The 16,298-nt window shown below is 36.1% G+C and overlaps 1 protein-coding gene across 1 annotated transcript in view; it reads right to left on the bottom strand.

Annotated features, from left to right (window-relative positions):
- Nucleotides 1-5,113: 5,113 nt before the first annotated feature.
- LOC102805174 (DNA mismatch repair protein Msh6-like) overlaps nt 5,114-16,298 on the bottom strand; it is a 62,170-nt gene continuing 50,985 nt past the window's right edge. Inside the window, exons 28-31 of the mRNA XM_085507599.1 lie at nt 15,345-15,434; nt 11,385-11,539; nt 7,248-7,382; nt 5,114-5,580 (exon numbers count right to left, since the gene is read on the bottom strand). Coding sequence (XP_085363725.1) covers nt 5,437-5,580; nt 7,248-7,382; nt 11,385-11,539; nt 15,345-15,434 — 524 coding nt within the window. The 3' untranslated portion in view covers nt 5,114-5,436. The remainder of the gene's footprint in view (nt 5,581-7,247; nt 7,383-11,384; nt 11,540-15,344; nt 15,435-16,298) is intronic.

The following is a 16,298-nucleotide window of genomic DNA, read 5'->3' as shown; positions in this document are numbered from 1 at the left end:
ATATATTCACCATCTATTACAGGAATTAATTTGAATATTACTGGTAGTTTTAGATGCCAGCTAAAACACATGCGTGAAATAAAGCAGCGTATATTTGATATACGTACAACGTTACCTTACAATATCAGGTTCATTACATTCGTGTCGTAGTTTTCATTTTTTTCACCAGTAGCTCAGAACAAATAACAAGGTTGAAAGCTGAATATGTCATCATAATATGTACTTACTGATATGCAGGAAATAAGTTTAAGCCATACATGCTACATGCAGAACTCAAGTTAATCGGTTAAAGCATTCATGAGAAACAAATGCCCTAATTGTAGTAATCTAAGAACCATGTGAATGATTTTCCTCGTAAACCTTTGGCAAAGATGGCGTCGAAATAACGTTAGGCAACTTATTTTTTTGACTGTCTGCCAGGAGTTCAGTTGAAAGATGCAACATGACAAATTTCGAAGAAATCGGATAACTGAGGCATCAAGATTAATCTATTTCATGTTAAGAAAGCTAATATGACTAACAAACGGTTAACCACGTTACCAGCCCCAAGCAAATTGTCAAACGTACAAACGTGCAATATGCAACTTTTGTGTCAATCTGTTCAGCGGTTTTTAATAAGATTATAAAGCTTGTTTAGAAAACGGTCATGTGGTCGTTGAAGCTTTTCGGACCATTTCGTTCAGTATAGTTTTCTCAAGATGGCTTGACGAAAAAACGGAGAAAGAAAGTAAGACAAACCTGAACAAAAAAGGGATGCAAACTGACTTAAACCCTAATTATTCCACTCATTAGAGACTGCTGTAATAACATAGAGAGTTCTCATTCGGTATAATAATAATAATACAATTGTTGTCCCGAATTATGATTCAAACTATTTCTGTTATATTGATTAAACTAAACTCTTTCATCTGATGACAGCTAAACCGTCTCCTCAATTATGTTGCCCTTGGCCAAGTTAACAAATTTGTACAAAGTCTACAAAGTGACGACCCTCTCTATTTTATAATTTATATCAATATTTAATCCAATTTAAGTCAAGTTTGCGTAGCTTACGTTTAGTAAAGGGAGAAGGTATGGTACAATGTATATTAATACTAATATAATTGTACCATACCTACCCCTTTACTAATAAACCTAAGCTTCGCAAACATTTCTATGATAAGTCACAATATATTCAACTGTTATTTAATTAAACTTGAATTCAAAGGCAATTCTATGTTTTAATCGAGTTCATATCACAACTATATTAAAAGTGAATCCAATGTGTATTGTTACAACAATGGTAAGACGTGTATGCGCGTCTGCGTATGTGCGTGCTCATACAACATGTTTGGGTGTTTGTCGTTCCCATGAATGTCAGATTGCATTGTAACATTATTATGCAAATTAGAAATATATAAATCAGACTAAATTTCATTTTATAAAATTAAAAAACGAATTGCTTTACTTTATTTTTAATAGGATTCTAATATATTTCTAGTTGGGGTATGTTACGTTGGGTTTTATCACAAATGCGATGAAAACACGCATATTCTGATATAAACTAGTCTATCCTTTCAAAGCTGATCATCACGGCAGGACAGAATACTTGAATAACGTGAACAACATTTAATCTTCCTGATTCATTCAAATTATTATTACGCATATTGAATAATTTGTATCAATGTACATGTGTAATTTGACACCTCTGTCGGTTAAAGATGTCAAATGTTGTGACTATAGCAACTTCCATTCAAAACTACTAAAACAGATTCATAAATATAAATCAGAAATATTCTGGTTGCTAGAACTTGGTGCTTTCATTTAAAATAAAAAAAACGAGTGTTTTAAAACTATCAAATAATAACTAAATGAAAATTGCTCAAAGCTTGAAACTAATATGCAAATTAAAAGAATGTACGACTAACATTACGCAAATGAAGATAAGCCTTAATTTTACACAGCACGTGAAAGTCTGTCATTTATGGTTTACATTTACAGTGTTATTCGATGGTTTATCCCAATAGATAATAGCACTCATGAAAGATGGGTATTTGTGTTGATTTCAAAAGACTACATTTCAACAAATGCTGATCGTTACTAGGAATGTCCACACTGGGTGCATTAACTTCCGTTCCATGAAAAGTCACATTAAAACTCTAACTTTTCAGATTATGTGATTTGTGGGTAAATTTTCCCAAGAATGTCGGTTTAATAAGTTGCCCAGTTTAACAATAAACAGAACAATGCATTACCAATTCTTTGTTAAATTTTTATTACATATAATCAATTGTTAATTCATCTGTTGTTATTCGATGTGCTGCACCAACATACACTTTACCTATCCCACGATTAGTAGACATTCATTTCATTTCTTTTGTTTTTATTGCTAATAGTTCTTAATCAATTATTGAGTCAGCTGGACCTGACAATATTTCTCGTCGATGTTTGCAAGCATTTGTAGCTATTATTTTACTAACGTGGCGACTTTTGCGCACCGCTCTTGGTGAAAGCGCCCTTCCACGAAGTATCCACGAGTTACGTTGCGTGATATGTAAAGTCATAGACAAAAGTTGTCAGAGAAATAAGGGGACATCTAGGTGACAATATATTACTTTCTCCATAGCAACACAGGTTCGCAAATCGAAATTTCTGTTTTACTCAGTTATCAAACATTGTTCATCACATGGCACCAATTTTTGACAGAATTCTTACACTCATATTTGATGTAGTGTTTTGGGATTTATAAACGTGAGGCCTATTCTTTGTGGTTACAAGTTACATCTGGTGTTCCCCAGGGAAGAATACTCTGACCAATTTTGTTCATATATGATTTAGCAGTTAGTAATCGATCGTTTCGTTCTATATTTGCGGATGACATTATTTATAGCAAGTCATTATAACAATAATGATAACATTTTACAGGACATCTGTGTGATTGACGTGACAAAAATTATCATTCTCCTTCCCAGAGTTCCTTGCGGTTAAATCACAGAAAGTATATATTCGTAGAAATAGAACTCAGCCTGGGAGATTGAGTAATTATATGACATTTATGAAACGAAAATCACGCATATCACAATAATATTAACAATTATTGCACCTACGCATTACTTACTTGGTGACGTAAATAATTACCAGTATTGTGGTGTCACTAATTGAGTTGGGATAGCCATATTAATTATATAGCCACTTAAAGTTTCACTCAGTCACTCTGTTTGATAACCAGAAGTCTCCAAGATTTGCTTTTTTACAAGGTCTTGCTTCTCCTGTCTTTTTATTATTTAATATAATTTAGTATGCTTTATTGAATATTACAGTAGTTCCTAAAGAAGCGAATGGAAAGGTGTGATAAGGTAGATTTTTACTAACAATTTGTATACCTGCACTGTTACTGCCATTATTTATATTTGTTAAGTTATGACTAACATTCAGGTCAACAAATCAGACAAAAGAATGTGAAATATGGTTTGCCTGGAGCCTTAACATAAGAATCAAGTTAAGTGTCCAAAAGGAATCTAGAGGTATGTAACTAAATACATTTTGAAAGAGGAAAAGGAGCACAATGTTTTGTGAAGAGAGATTGGGTCACTTGGTTGGGCATTTCTGGAGAGAGACAACACTTGCAGAAATGTGGTACTGTACATTCAGACACATCAATCTATTCATCCAATTATCTAGTATTTCACAACAGATTTACATAACTAGTATGTATTCTTTCATTTTATTTATTTTCATGTTCATACTCCTACCATTTGGTTGTCAACTACTGATATGGTTCTACGAATACTAGACTGCATTGCACCAAATTGAGATGCATACAAATGCTTACTCGTATATTGATGATTTGCTATTCCAACAGTGAAACATCATGCTTTTAATGTCAATGCGTGTACTAAGTACTATAGGTAAATTCCATCCACTCCTAGCACAGCATTTGTTCTAACCAATGTAGTTGAATGTAGTGGACTGTTCCATTTTCATGTATCTGAGGTCTTGCTTTGCATTGCTATCTTTTACAAGAGAGAACAAATCAATACACAATGCATGCAATGCTCAACAAAGCAATATTGTTGACTCTCTTCGTGGGCCAAGGGCTTGCCATAGGTCTATCAAGACTGCCACGATCATAGATGGGTTAGGGATGGGACGGGGTGGGGTGGGGCATGTATTACCGTAAAATCTGTATTAGAAGCCGCATCCCTAATAGAAGTCGCATCCATTCTATTTGAATAATTGAGAACCAAAAATTCATCATTTCTCATATGTATAGATGCTCTAATAGAAGCCGCATCCCCTCTGTTGCATTCTACCATTTTAATAGAAGCCGCGGCTTCTAATACAGATTTTACAGTATATGTGAGAGCCCATAGCTATGGCAGACCTCTTTAGACAGGATCAATACATGTATCAATTGGAAAGAAATGACTGCAGTTCAAGAGCAGCATTATTGGACACTGTCCAAAACAGAACAGTGATGTTGCATACCTCAACAATGGGTAACACTGAACAATCTAGTGGTGAAAATACAAATTACTTTAATGGCAAAACACTTGTAAGCATATCTGATATTTCCGTGGATTCAAATCTATCATAGAATCCAGGTTAACTTGAGGTAATTATAAAACTAGAATCAGTGGTGTTTTTGTTCAGAAATTCAAGTGTTTTTTTTTGGGGGGGGGGGGGCAACACAGTATACATGTATTTAATATTAGAATATGGGCAAGTCAGGGTAGTTTCCATTTCAAACTTTAATATATCTGGTGTGGTGTTTTACATATCACCCATACAAAAGAAAAAAATTCCCATTGTGTTCATCAGACAGCAAAGTGGTATCATGACTGAATTACCAGATATTGGTACAAATGGTAATCTTGCTTATGCTCTGTTATCTGCCGCCAAATATGCTAAAAAGGTATTATATTGACTTCCAAATCAAATACCCTTGTCTGTGGTTTTTAACCTCTAAAATGGGAATACAGGAGTGCTGATACTGATGTATATTATTATTATATTATATCAGTAACCCACTTTGTGTGAAGTCCACACTTTAGATGCAGAGGTACACACAAAGACAGACAGACGCACACATACACAGGATCCCTGTGTAGAACAGCGACTAATCAAAACTACATTTAATATTTTCTTAAAATTGTTTATTAAAGAATAGACAAAATTTAGAAGTCACAAAAAAATTTGCTCCTTTGAACATCAAGATAATACACATTCTAACATTCTAACAATTTCATGTCACTCAAGAAGATGTGGTTTTATCTAAAAACATATGGTTAAGGGTATCAGAGGCAAAATTCCATTCTCAAACAGCAAATTAGCTGCAAACACCTTCAGTACAAATCTAATCTAATCTAATATGACAAACATTACTTACACAATTATGGTTTTTTATTTCGAATACATAATATAATATATGGTATATGTAAAAATCTCAGATTTTTCTTAGATCTTGAGTTGTTCTTGAAGTTTCTGAAGACTTGATTGCAGATCTGATAGTTTTTTAATGTTTGCTAATTTTCTGAAGATCTTAAGTCTATCGGTAGCGTCTTCAAACTCTCTGGCTTTGTTCTGTCCTTTTTTGATTACCTAGATGGTGACAGGAAGATACATTTAATAGTTTAACAGTGATTACACACATCTATTGAGTAAATGTTCATTGCAACGGTATAACTACAACGTTTTGTGAATGATTCAATGAACGATGTGTACTTTGTTGAATGTTTCCCGAATTATGCAGATTTCCCCCCAAACTAATTACGTGCATTGATTATCACACATCACCTAATATTACCAAGTTTGATTGAAATCCATAAAGTAATTCTAGACCTGCTAAATATTAGGTGATTATGATAGAAAATAGGTATTAATACACACAGATGAGGTTAGGGTAAGTGGTTCTTGAGATAACAATGAACAATCATACAGATGACTAATTATTATACAAATTAGATATTTAATATGCACAAAATTTAATAACGAACCAGTCAGGTCTGTGGTTTATTCCAAGGCACCTATGTATCAAGGAGTTCTAAATATAACTATGAAAAAGCTAAGATTTATTAATTTATTTATTTAGTTTATTGAAAACAACTCAGCTCGGTGCATTATTCTTAATGATCTTGAAATATCAGTCGTAAAGACAGACACATACATAAATAAATATATTAAACATTGACATGTAGACAGACAGACAGGCTAACCACATATGATGTCAACAAAACAAATAAATTTCAAGAATATTATACCAATGTCTCCAAATCCCCTAAAAAGTGACCTTGACAATGTACCCTACCCTCTTCTGGTAAATCAGCCAATCTAGCAGCATTGAAGCCATAACTTACCTCTACTGGTAAATCAGCCAATCTAGCAGCATTGAAGCCATAACTTACCTCTACTGGTAAATCAGCCAATCTAGCAGCATTAAAGCCATAACTTACCTCTACTGGTAAATCAGCCAATCTAGCAGCATTGAAGCCATAACTTACCTCTACTGGTAAATCAGCCAATCTAGCAGCATTGAAGCCATAACTTACCTCTACTAGTAAATCAGCCAATCTAGCAGCATTAAAGCCATAACTTACCTCTACTAGTAAATCAGCCAATCTAGCAGCATTAAAGCCATAACTTACCTCTACTGGTAAATCAGCCAATCTAGCAGCATTGAAGCCATAACTTACCTCTACTAGTAAATCAGCCAATCTAGCAGCATTAAAGCCATAACTTACCTCTACTGGTAAATCAGCCAATCTAGCAGCATTGAAGCCATAACTTACCTCTACTGGTAAATCAGCCAATCTAGCAGCATTGAAGCCATAACTTACCTCTACTAGTAAATCAGCCAATCTAGCAGCATTAAAGCCATAACTTACCTCTACTAGTAAATCAGCCAATCTAGCAGCATTAAAGCCATAACTTACCTCTACTAGTAAATCAGCCAATCTAGCAGCATTAAAGCCATAACTTACCTCTACTAGTAAATCAGCCAATCTAGCAGCATTGAAGCCATAACTTACCTCTACTAGTAAATCAGCCAATCTAGCAGCATTGAAGCCATAACTTACCTCTACTGGTAAATCAGCCAATCTAGCAGCATTAAAGCCATAACTTACCTCTACTGGTAAATCAGCCAATCTAGCAGCATTGAAGCCATAACTTACCTCTACTGGTAAATCAGCCAATCTAGCAGCATTGAAGCCATAACTTACCTCTACTAGTAAATCAGCCAATCTAGCAGCATTGAAGCCATAACTTACCTCTACTGGTAAATCAGCCAATCTAGCAGCATTAAAGCCATAACTTTTAGGACATGAACCTTTCACAAATTTGTATAAAAAGGTAATTGTTTCTTGGCTTGGATCTTCTTCGTTTTCATTTTCCACCATACATGCCTGGAAGACAAAATAAAAATGAAAAAATAAAGTTAGTTGCTGCAAGTACAATTAAATTAAAATTAAGGATGTTTGTTGACACTTATTTTTTAGCCTATATTTCTCATTGAAATCTTTCTTTTGTACAGGTTATATTTTTCTTAGTACTATAATTTTTTTTAAATTATAATAATATTTATTTTCAAATAAAAGTTTTTGTATGACTTTTCCAAAAATGTGAGATACAAGACAACATTTGACCTAAGACTCCAAGTTGTGAGATACAAGACAACATTTGACCTAAGACTCCAAGTTGTGAGATACAAGACAACATTTGACCTAAGACTCCAAGTTGTGAGATACAAGACAACATTTGACCTAAGACTCCAAGTTGTGAGATACAAGACAACATTTGACCTAAGACTCCAAGTTGTGAGATACAAGACAACATTTGACCTAAGACTCCAAGTTGTGAGATACAAGACAACATTTGACCTAAGACTCCAAGTTGTGAGATACAAGACAACATTTGACCTAAGACTCCAAGTTGTGAGATACAAGACAACATTTGACCTAAGACTCCAAGTTGTGAGATACAAGACAACATTTGACCTAAGACTCCAAGTTGTGAGATACAAGACAACATTTGACCTAAGACTCCAAGTTGTGAGATACAAGACAACATTTGACCTAAGACTCCAAGTTGTGAGATACAAGACAACATTTGACCTAAGACTCCAAGTTGTGAGATACAAGACAACATTTGACCTAAGACTCCAAGTTGTGAGATACAAGACAACATTTGACCTAAGACTCCAAGTTGTGTCTTACAATATTTGTAGGTATTTCCCAATTGTTGTAAATGGAAAATTTGATTTATTTCATTCTAGAAAATATATCATATATCCAAGTCACAATATTAAATAATGTGCAAAAATTCCAGACAAATCAATTAAGGAGGTGCTAACTTATTTATTTTCTTTCATACATTTAGAGTAACATTTTTGTGGACAGTATTTTGACATACTATAAGGTGTGTGTATGTTTATATCGGCAAGCGCTTCGCCATGGTAGTAAGTGTGAATCCTATCCAGGAGATAAGACACTAATTATGTATACAGCAAAGAAAAGTTTATGTAATGTACATTCAGAAGAAAATCACATGTGAGCACAAGTCTCGTCCTACGTACGGTAATAAAAATCTTGCAACCCATGATTTAACATCCTCCATCTACACTTATGGAATAATATGGATTTGTATATTCACATTGAATCTAATACATCACTGATATCAGGCACAACATTGTGACTTCATATGTTTACTTTTTTTATCAACCAGCATGTGAATGTCTAACAACAATTTTCACAAACTGATCACCACTAACTCACAATCTGCTGTGCATACGTTATATCATAAGTTGCTTTATAACCAGGAACACGTGTATATTTATTTTCACAACCAGTTTTCTTTGTTCATCACAAATTCACAAAATAGTCCAGTCTGCACGTTCCTTCGGAAGATTGGGACAAAAATAGCCAAAGTAAAAACTGAAAATTGACTCAAATTTTGTCTGTTAGCTACAAAATTTAAGTTCATTTCCAGAAATGCAGACAAATTTGGGTGAGAAAGTCTGGTTGTGAAATAGATAACATTATTTTATCTTCAAGAGCAAGCAACCAGTTCTCAACCAGTTCAGTTCTCAACCAGTTCTCAACCAGTTCAGTTCTCAACCAGTTCTCAATCAGTTCAGTTCTCAACCAGTTCTCAACCAGTTCAGTTCTCAACCAGTTCAGTCTCAACCAGTTCAGTCTCAACCAGTTCAGTCTCAACCAGTTCAGTCTCAACCAGTTCAGTTCTCAACCAGTTCAGTTCTCAACCAGTTCAGTTCTCAACCAGTTCAGTCTCAACCAGTTCAGTCTCAACCAGTTCAGTTCTCAACCAGTTCAGTTCTCAACCAGTTCAGTTCTCAACCAGTTCTCAACCAGTTCAGTTCTCAACCAGTTCAGTCTCAACCAGTTCAGTCTCAACCAGTTCAGTCTCAACCAGTTCAGTTCTCAACCAGTTCAGTTCTCAACCAGTTCAGTCTCAACCAGTTCAGTCTCAACCAGTTCAGTTCTCAACCAGTTCAGTCTCAACCAGTTCAGTCTCAACCAGTTCAGTTCTCAACCAGTTCAGTCTCAACCAGTTCAGTTCTCAACCAGTTCAGTCTCAACCAGTTCAGTCTCAACCAGTTCAGTCTCAACCAGTTCAGTTCTCAACCAGTTCAGTCTCAACCAGTTCAGTCTCAACCAGTTCAGTCTCAACCAGTTCAGTCTCAACCAGTTCAGTCTCAACCAGTTCAGTCTCAACCAGTTCAGTTCTCAACCAGTTCAGTCTCAACCAGTTCAGTCTCAACCAGTTCAGTTCTCAACCAGTTCAGTTCTCAACCAGTTCAGTCTCAACCAGTTCAGTCTCAACCAGTTCAGTCTCAACCAGTTCAGTTCTCAACCAGTTCAGTTCTCAACCAGTTCAGTTCTCAACCAGTTCAGTTCTCAACCAGTTCAGTCTCAACCAGTTCAGTCTCAACCAGTTCAGTCTCAACCAGTTCAGTCTCAACCAGTTCAGTCTCAACCAGTTCAGTTCTCAACCAGTTCAGTTCTCAACCAGTTCAGTTCTCAACCAGTTCAGTTCTCAACCAGTTCAGTCTCAACCAGTTCAGTCTCAACCAGTTCAGTTCTCAACCAGTTCAGTCTCAACCAGTTCAGTCTCAACCAGTTCAGTCTCAACCAGTTCAGTTCTCAACCAGTTCAGTCTCAACCAGTTCAGTCTCAACCAGTTCAGTCTCAACCAGTTCAGTTCTCAACCAGTTCAGTTCTCAACCAGTTCAGTTCTCAACCAGTTCAGTCTCAACCAGTTCAGTTCTCAACCAGTTCAGTTCTCAACCAGTTCAGTTCTCAACCAGTTCAGTTCTCAACCAGTTCAGTCTCAACCAGTTCAGTCTCAACCAGTTCAGTTCTCAACCAGTTCAGTTCTCAACCAGTTCAGTTCTCAACCAGTTCAGTTCTCAACCAGTTCAGTCTCAACCAGTTCAGTCTCAACCAGTTCAGTTCTCAACCAGTTCAGTTCTCAACCAGTTCAGTCTCAACCAGTTCAGTCTCAACCAGTTCAGTTCTCAACCAGTTCAGTTCTCAACCAGTTCAGTCTCAACCAGTTCAGTCTCAACCAGTTCAGTTCTCAACCAGTTCAGTTCTCAACCAGTTCAGTTCTCAACCAGTTCAGTTCTCAACCAGTTCAGTCTCAACCAGTTCAGTCTCAACCAGTTCAGTTCTCAACCAGTTCAGTTCTCAACCAGTTCAGTCTCAACCAGTTCAGTCTCAACCAGTTCAGTTCTCAACCAGTTCAGTCTCAACCAGTTCAGTTCTCAACCAGTTCAGTTCTCAACCAGTTCAGTCTCAACCAGTTCAGTCTCAACCAGTTCAGTTCTCAACCAGTTCAGTTCTCAACCAGTTCAGTTCTCAACCAGTTCAGTCTCAACCAGTTCAGTCTCAACCAGTTCAGTCTCAACCAGTTCAGTCTCAACCAGTTCAGTTCTCAACCAGTTCAGTTCTCAACCAGTTCAGTTCTCAACCAGTTCAGTTCTCAACCAGTTCAGTTCTCAACCAGTTCAGTTCTCAACCAGTTCAGTCTCAACCAGTTCAGTCTCAACCAGTTCAGTTCTCAACCAGTTCAGTCTCAACCAGTTCAGTTCTCAACCAGTTCAGTTCTCAACCAGTTCAGTCTCAACCAGTTCAGTCTCAACCAGTTCAGTTCTCAACCAGTTCAGTTCTCAACCAGTTCAGTTCTCAACCAGTTCAGTTCTCAACCAGTTCAGTTCTCAACCAGTTCAGTTCTCAACCAGTTCAGTTCTCAACCAGTTCAGTCTCAACCAGTTCAGTTCTCAACCAGTTCAGTTCTCAACTAGTCACTGTGCACACAGAGCATAAACAAGTACAATTGTCTATATTGAGTAATATGTTATTATTTATTAAAAAACTGTTCCTTACCATATGACCTAATCTCACATTTGCATCATGACAAAATTCTTCAACGAGTGAATGGTAGTGGGTTGAGAATAAGGTACGACACTCAACATTTTCAGATAATTCTTTCACTACAGCACAAGCTATAGCAGTACCATCATAAGTGGCCGTACCACGTCCTAGAAAATACGGAAAATCAAATTTAAAAGTGAAAGTTTACAAACTGACTGAAGACCTGGGTAGCCCAGGAGCATATAAACTCAAAAAAGGGTAGGTTTTCCTGATTACAGGGTTTTTAAAACTAGGACTACAAGTCTCAAAATTTTCAGGACTACTTAGGAAAGCAACTTTTATTAGGAATCTCCCTGGTCTATTAGTTTACTATCTATCCCAGGGAGCATTGCACACCCTGATCAGGGATCAACTTTTATTAGGAATCTCCCTGGTCTATTAGTTTACTATCTATCCCAGGGAGCATTGCACACCCTGATCAGGGATCAACTTTTATTAGGAATCTCCCTGGTCTATTAGTTTACTATCTATCCCAGGGAGCATTGCACACCCTGATCAGGGATCAACTTTTATTAGGAATCTCCCTGGTCTATTAGTTTACTATCTATCCCAGGGAGCATTGCACACCCTGATCAGGGATCAACTTTTATTAGGAATCTCCCTGGTCTATTAGTTTACTATCTATCCCAGGGAGCATTGCACACCCTGATCAGGGATCAACTTTTATTAGGAATCTCCCTGGTCTATTAGTTTACTATCTATCCCAGGGAGCATTGCACACCCTGATCAGGGATTAACTTTTATTAGGAATCTCCCTGGTCTATTAGTTTACTATCTATCCCAGGGAGCATTGCACACCCTGATCAGGGATTAACTTTTATTAGGAATCTCCCTGGTCTATTAGTTTACTATCTATCCCAGGGAGCATTGCACACCCTGATCAGGGATTAACTTTTATTAGGAATCTCCCTGGTCTATTAGTTTACTATCTATCCCAGGGAGCATTGCACACCCTGATCAGGGATTAACTTTTATTAGGAATCTCCCTGGTCTATTAGTTTACTATCTATCCCAGGGAGCATTGCACACCCTGATCAGGGATTAACTTTTATTAGGAATCTCCCTGGTCTATTAGTTTACTATCTATCCCAGGGAGCATTGCACACCCTGATCAGGGATTAACTTTTATTAGGAATCTCCCTGGTCTATTAGTTTACTATCTATCCCAGGGAGCATTGCACACCCTGATCAGGGATTAACTTTTATTAGGAATCTCCCTGGTCTATTAGTTTACTATCTATCCCAGGGAGCATTGCACACCCTGATCAGGGATCAACATTTGTATCAATATATGGAATATTGTTGGATTAGTGGATTAATCTTAAGACAGGAAGATCTAGAAAACTAAACCTGCAAGTAATTGGTGATAAAATAAGATTACTTTGGTACATTAAGTGCTTTGAATTAAACATATTAGTAGCTACATATTAAAAATGAAAAAAACATTTAAATTGTCTCACACCCTTTAAATTTTGAGAGAAACTAAATTCCAACCTATCTAATACCAACCTATCTAATACCAACCTATCTAATTCCAACCTATCTAATACCAACCTATCTAATACCAACCTATCTAATACCAACCTATCTAATACCAACCTATCTAATACCAACCTATCTAATACCAACCTATCTAATACCAACCTATCTAATACCAACCTATCTAATTCCAACCTATCTAATTCCAACCAATCTAATAACAACCTATCTAATAACAACCTATCTAATACCAACCTATCTAATACCAACCTATCTAATTCCAACCTATCTAATTCCAACCAATCTAATAACAACCTATCTAATAACAACCTATCTAATACCAACCTATCTAATACCAACCTATCTAATTCCAACCTATCTAATTCCAACCTATCTAATTCCAACCTATCTAATACCAACCTATCTAATTCCAACCTATCTAATACCAACCTATCTAATACCAACCTATCTAATACCAACCTATCTAATACCAACCTATCTAATACCAACCTATCTAATACCAACCTATCTAATTCCAACCTATCTAATTCCAACCTATCTAATACCAACCTATCTAATACCAACCTATCTAATAACAACCTATCTAATAACAACCTATCTAATACCAACCAATCTAATAACAACCTATCTAATAACAACCTATCTAATACCAACCTATCTAATACCAACCTATCTAATTCCAACCTATCTAATTCCAACCTATCTAATTCCAACCTATCTAATACCAACCTATCTAATTCCAACCTATCTAATACCAACCTATCTAATACCAACCTATCTAATACCAACCTATCTAATACCAACCTATCTAATTCCAACCTATCTAATACCAACCTATCTAATACCAACCTATCTAATAACAACCTATCTAATAACAACCTATCTAATACCAACCTATCTAATACCAACCTATCTAATACCAACCTATCTAATACCAACCTATCTAATACCAACCTATCTAATTCCAACCTATCTAATACCAACCTATCTAATTCCAACCAATCTAATAACAACCTATCTAATACCAACCTATCTAATACCAACCTATCTAATACCAACCTATCTAATTCCAACCTATCTAATACCAACCTATCTAATTCCAACCTATCTAATACCAACCTATCTAATTCCAACCTATCTAATTCCAACCTATCTAATACCAACCTATCTAATACCAACCTATCTAATACCAACCTATCTAATACCAACCTATCTAATACCAACCTATCTAATTCCAACCTATCTAATTCCAACCTATCTAATACCAACCTATCTAATACCAACCTATCTAATACCAACCTATCTAATAACAACCTATCTAATACCAACCTATCTAATACCAACCTATCTAATACCAACCTATCTAATACCAACCTATCTAATACCAACCTATCTAATACCAACCTATCTAATTCCAACCTATCTAATACCAACCTATCTAATTCCAACCTATCTAATACCAACCTATCTGATACCAACCTATCTAATACCAACCTATCTAATACCAACCTATCTAATACCAACCTATCTAATACCAACCTATCTAATACCAACCTATCTAATACCAACCTATCTAATACCAACCTATCTAATACCAACCTATCTAATTCCAACCTATCTAATACCAACCTATCTGATACCAACCTATCTGATACCAACCTATCTAATACCAACCTATCTGATACCAACCTATCTGATACCAACCTATCTAATACCAACCTATCTAATACCAACAGACTTTTTGTTTTTGGGACACATGGATACAGATCATAACTAATCACTTTATAAACACCAATGGCAGCAAATTATTTAATTTTTAAGAAGCACATAATACTGAAAAAATTAGCTTGTGGCAAATCAGTCAGTTGCTGTGATGTGTTCACTCAAGAACACACAAAACGTCAAAACACCAGAGAGCTTTCAAGATGAACTTCTTGTTTATTCCGTCATTTTCAGTTACCCCAACTTCTAATGCAGCAAATATAGAGATCACTCAGCATGTGTTTGACAGAATTCTGCAAATGGTTTATTTAGAAGTTAAAACATACATCTGTCACAGTATGGTCACATCTTACAATGCAGAATTCTTTGGTATTGCTGGGGTATCTGCATTCTACCTTTTTAGACAATGTAAATTCCCAATACCATACACAATATCTCCAAGATGACAAATGGTTTTTTTTGAATACGCAATTCATAGTGAGAAATTTCCAAAAATGTTCATCACTTTGCTCAGTTTAGCACACCAAGCAATTCAGCAAAGAAATGTATATTTATAAGGTTATCAGAAGAATACTGAAATATATGCACTCAGGCAGTACAGGATAACATCCACCTCCATCACATGTTAGTCAATACCGCCACTGTACTGCCTTGGTGCATCCTTTGCAGCATTCTCACAATAAAACATACCTAATTCATCCATGAGAACCAATGAATGTTTACTGGCATGCTGTAGTATGGATGATGTTTCGCTCAACTCTACATAAAATGTACTTTCACCTGTAAAATAAATACAATATGCAGTGAACACAGTAGCAAGGTGTTTGACAAATTTAAATCATGTGATCTGCTATCCTCAAGGGAGGACATCCAGGCATTTTCATCACCTGGCAACCATCACAGGGAAAACAAAGGTCAACAACTCTTAGAAAACTGTACTTTGACATACTAGTAGTTGTTTGACTCCCAGTCTAACAAGATTACCCCCCTACATGTGCAATATATAGAAATTTGGTTTCTCAGGATTACTTCAAAATTGAGTTTGTGCTATTTCCTGGAGTTTAGCTGTTTTCATCGGCTCTTCGACAGATGTTTCACAGCAACTTGTGCAGAGCTCATAGAGAGACGCATTGTACAGTGCTGCTGGGTGAAATAAATCCCCTGTCCTACAAGGGTACTGTGGTAGCCAATTTTTCACAAAAACAATGTACACTTCAAACCAAAGTGATCAGGTTGGTGGTGTTCAAGGAAAATTTGAAAATATCATTTTTTTATCCTACAATTACAAAAATATTTGCCCAAAATAGAGAATTGATATCATCATGAAATGAACAAATCTTACAGTGGTCCACCCAAGATACCTACATACCAAGTATTGAGCTGGTAGTTTTCAAGAAGAAGTTGGAGATAACATTATTTTTACAGAAAATAACAAAAATATTTGCCAAAAATAGAGAAATGATGATATCGTCATGGAATGAACAAATCACCCAAGGTTCACCCAAGGTATATATATATACATACCGGTACCAAGTACCAAAGCAAGTAAGATAGTAACATTTCAAAAAGAAGGCGCAAATGCAATTGTTGACCAATTAATCACATATGAACAGCTCTGTTCTGTCATCTACAATGACAGCAGAG

This window comes from Saccoglossus kowalevskii, chromosome 14, assembly GCF_978046115.1.
Source record: "Saccoglossus kowalevskii chromosome 14, keSacKowa6.1, whole genome shotgun sequence".
NCBI lineage: Eukaryota > Metazoa > Hemichordata > Enteropneusta > Harrimaniidae > Saccoglossus > Saccoglossus kowalevskii.
The sequence above is the reverse complement of the archived record's forward strand: the minus strand, read 5'-3'. Positions and strand labels throughout refer to the sequence as shown.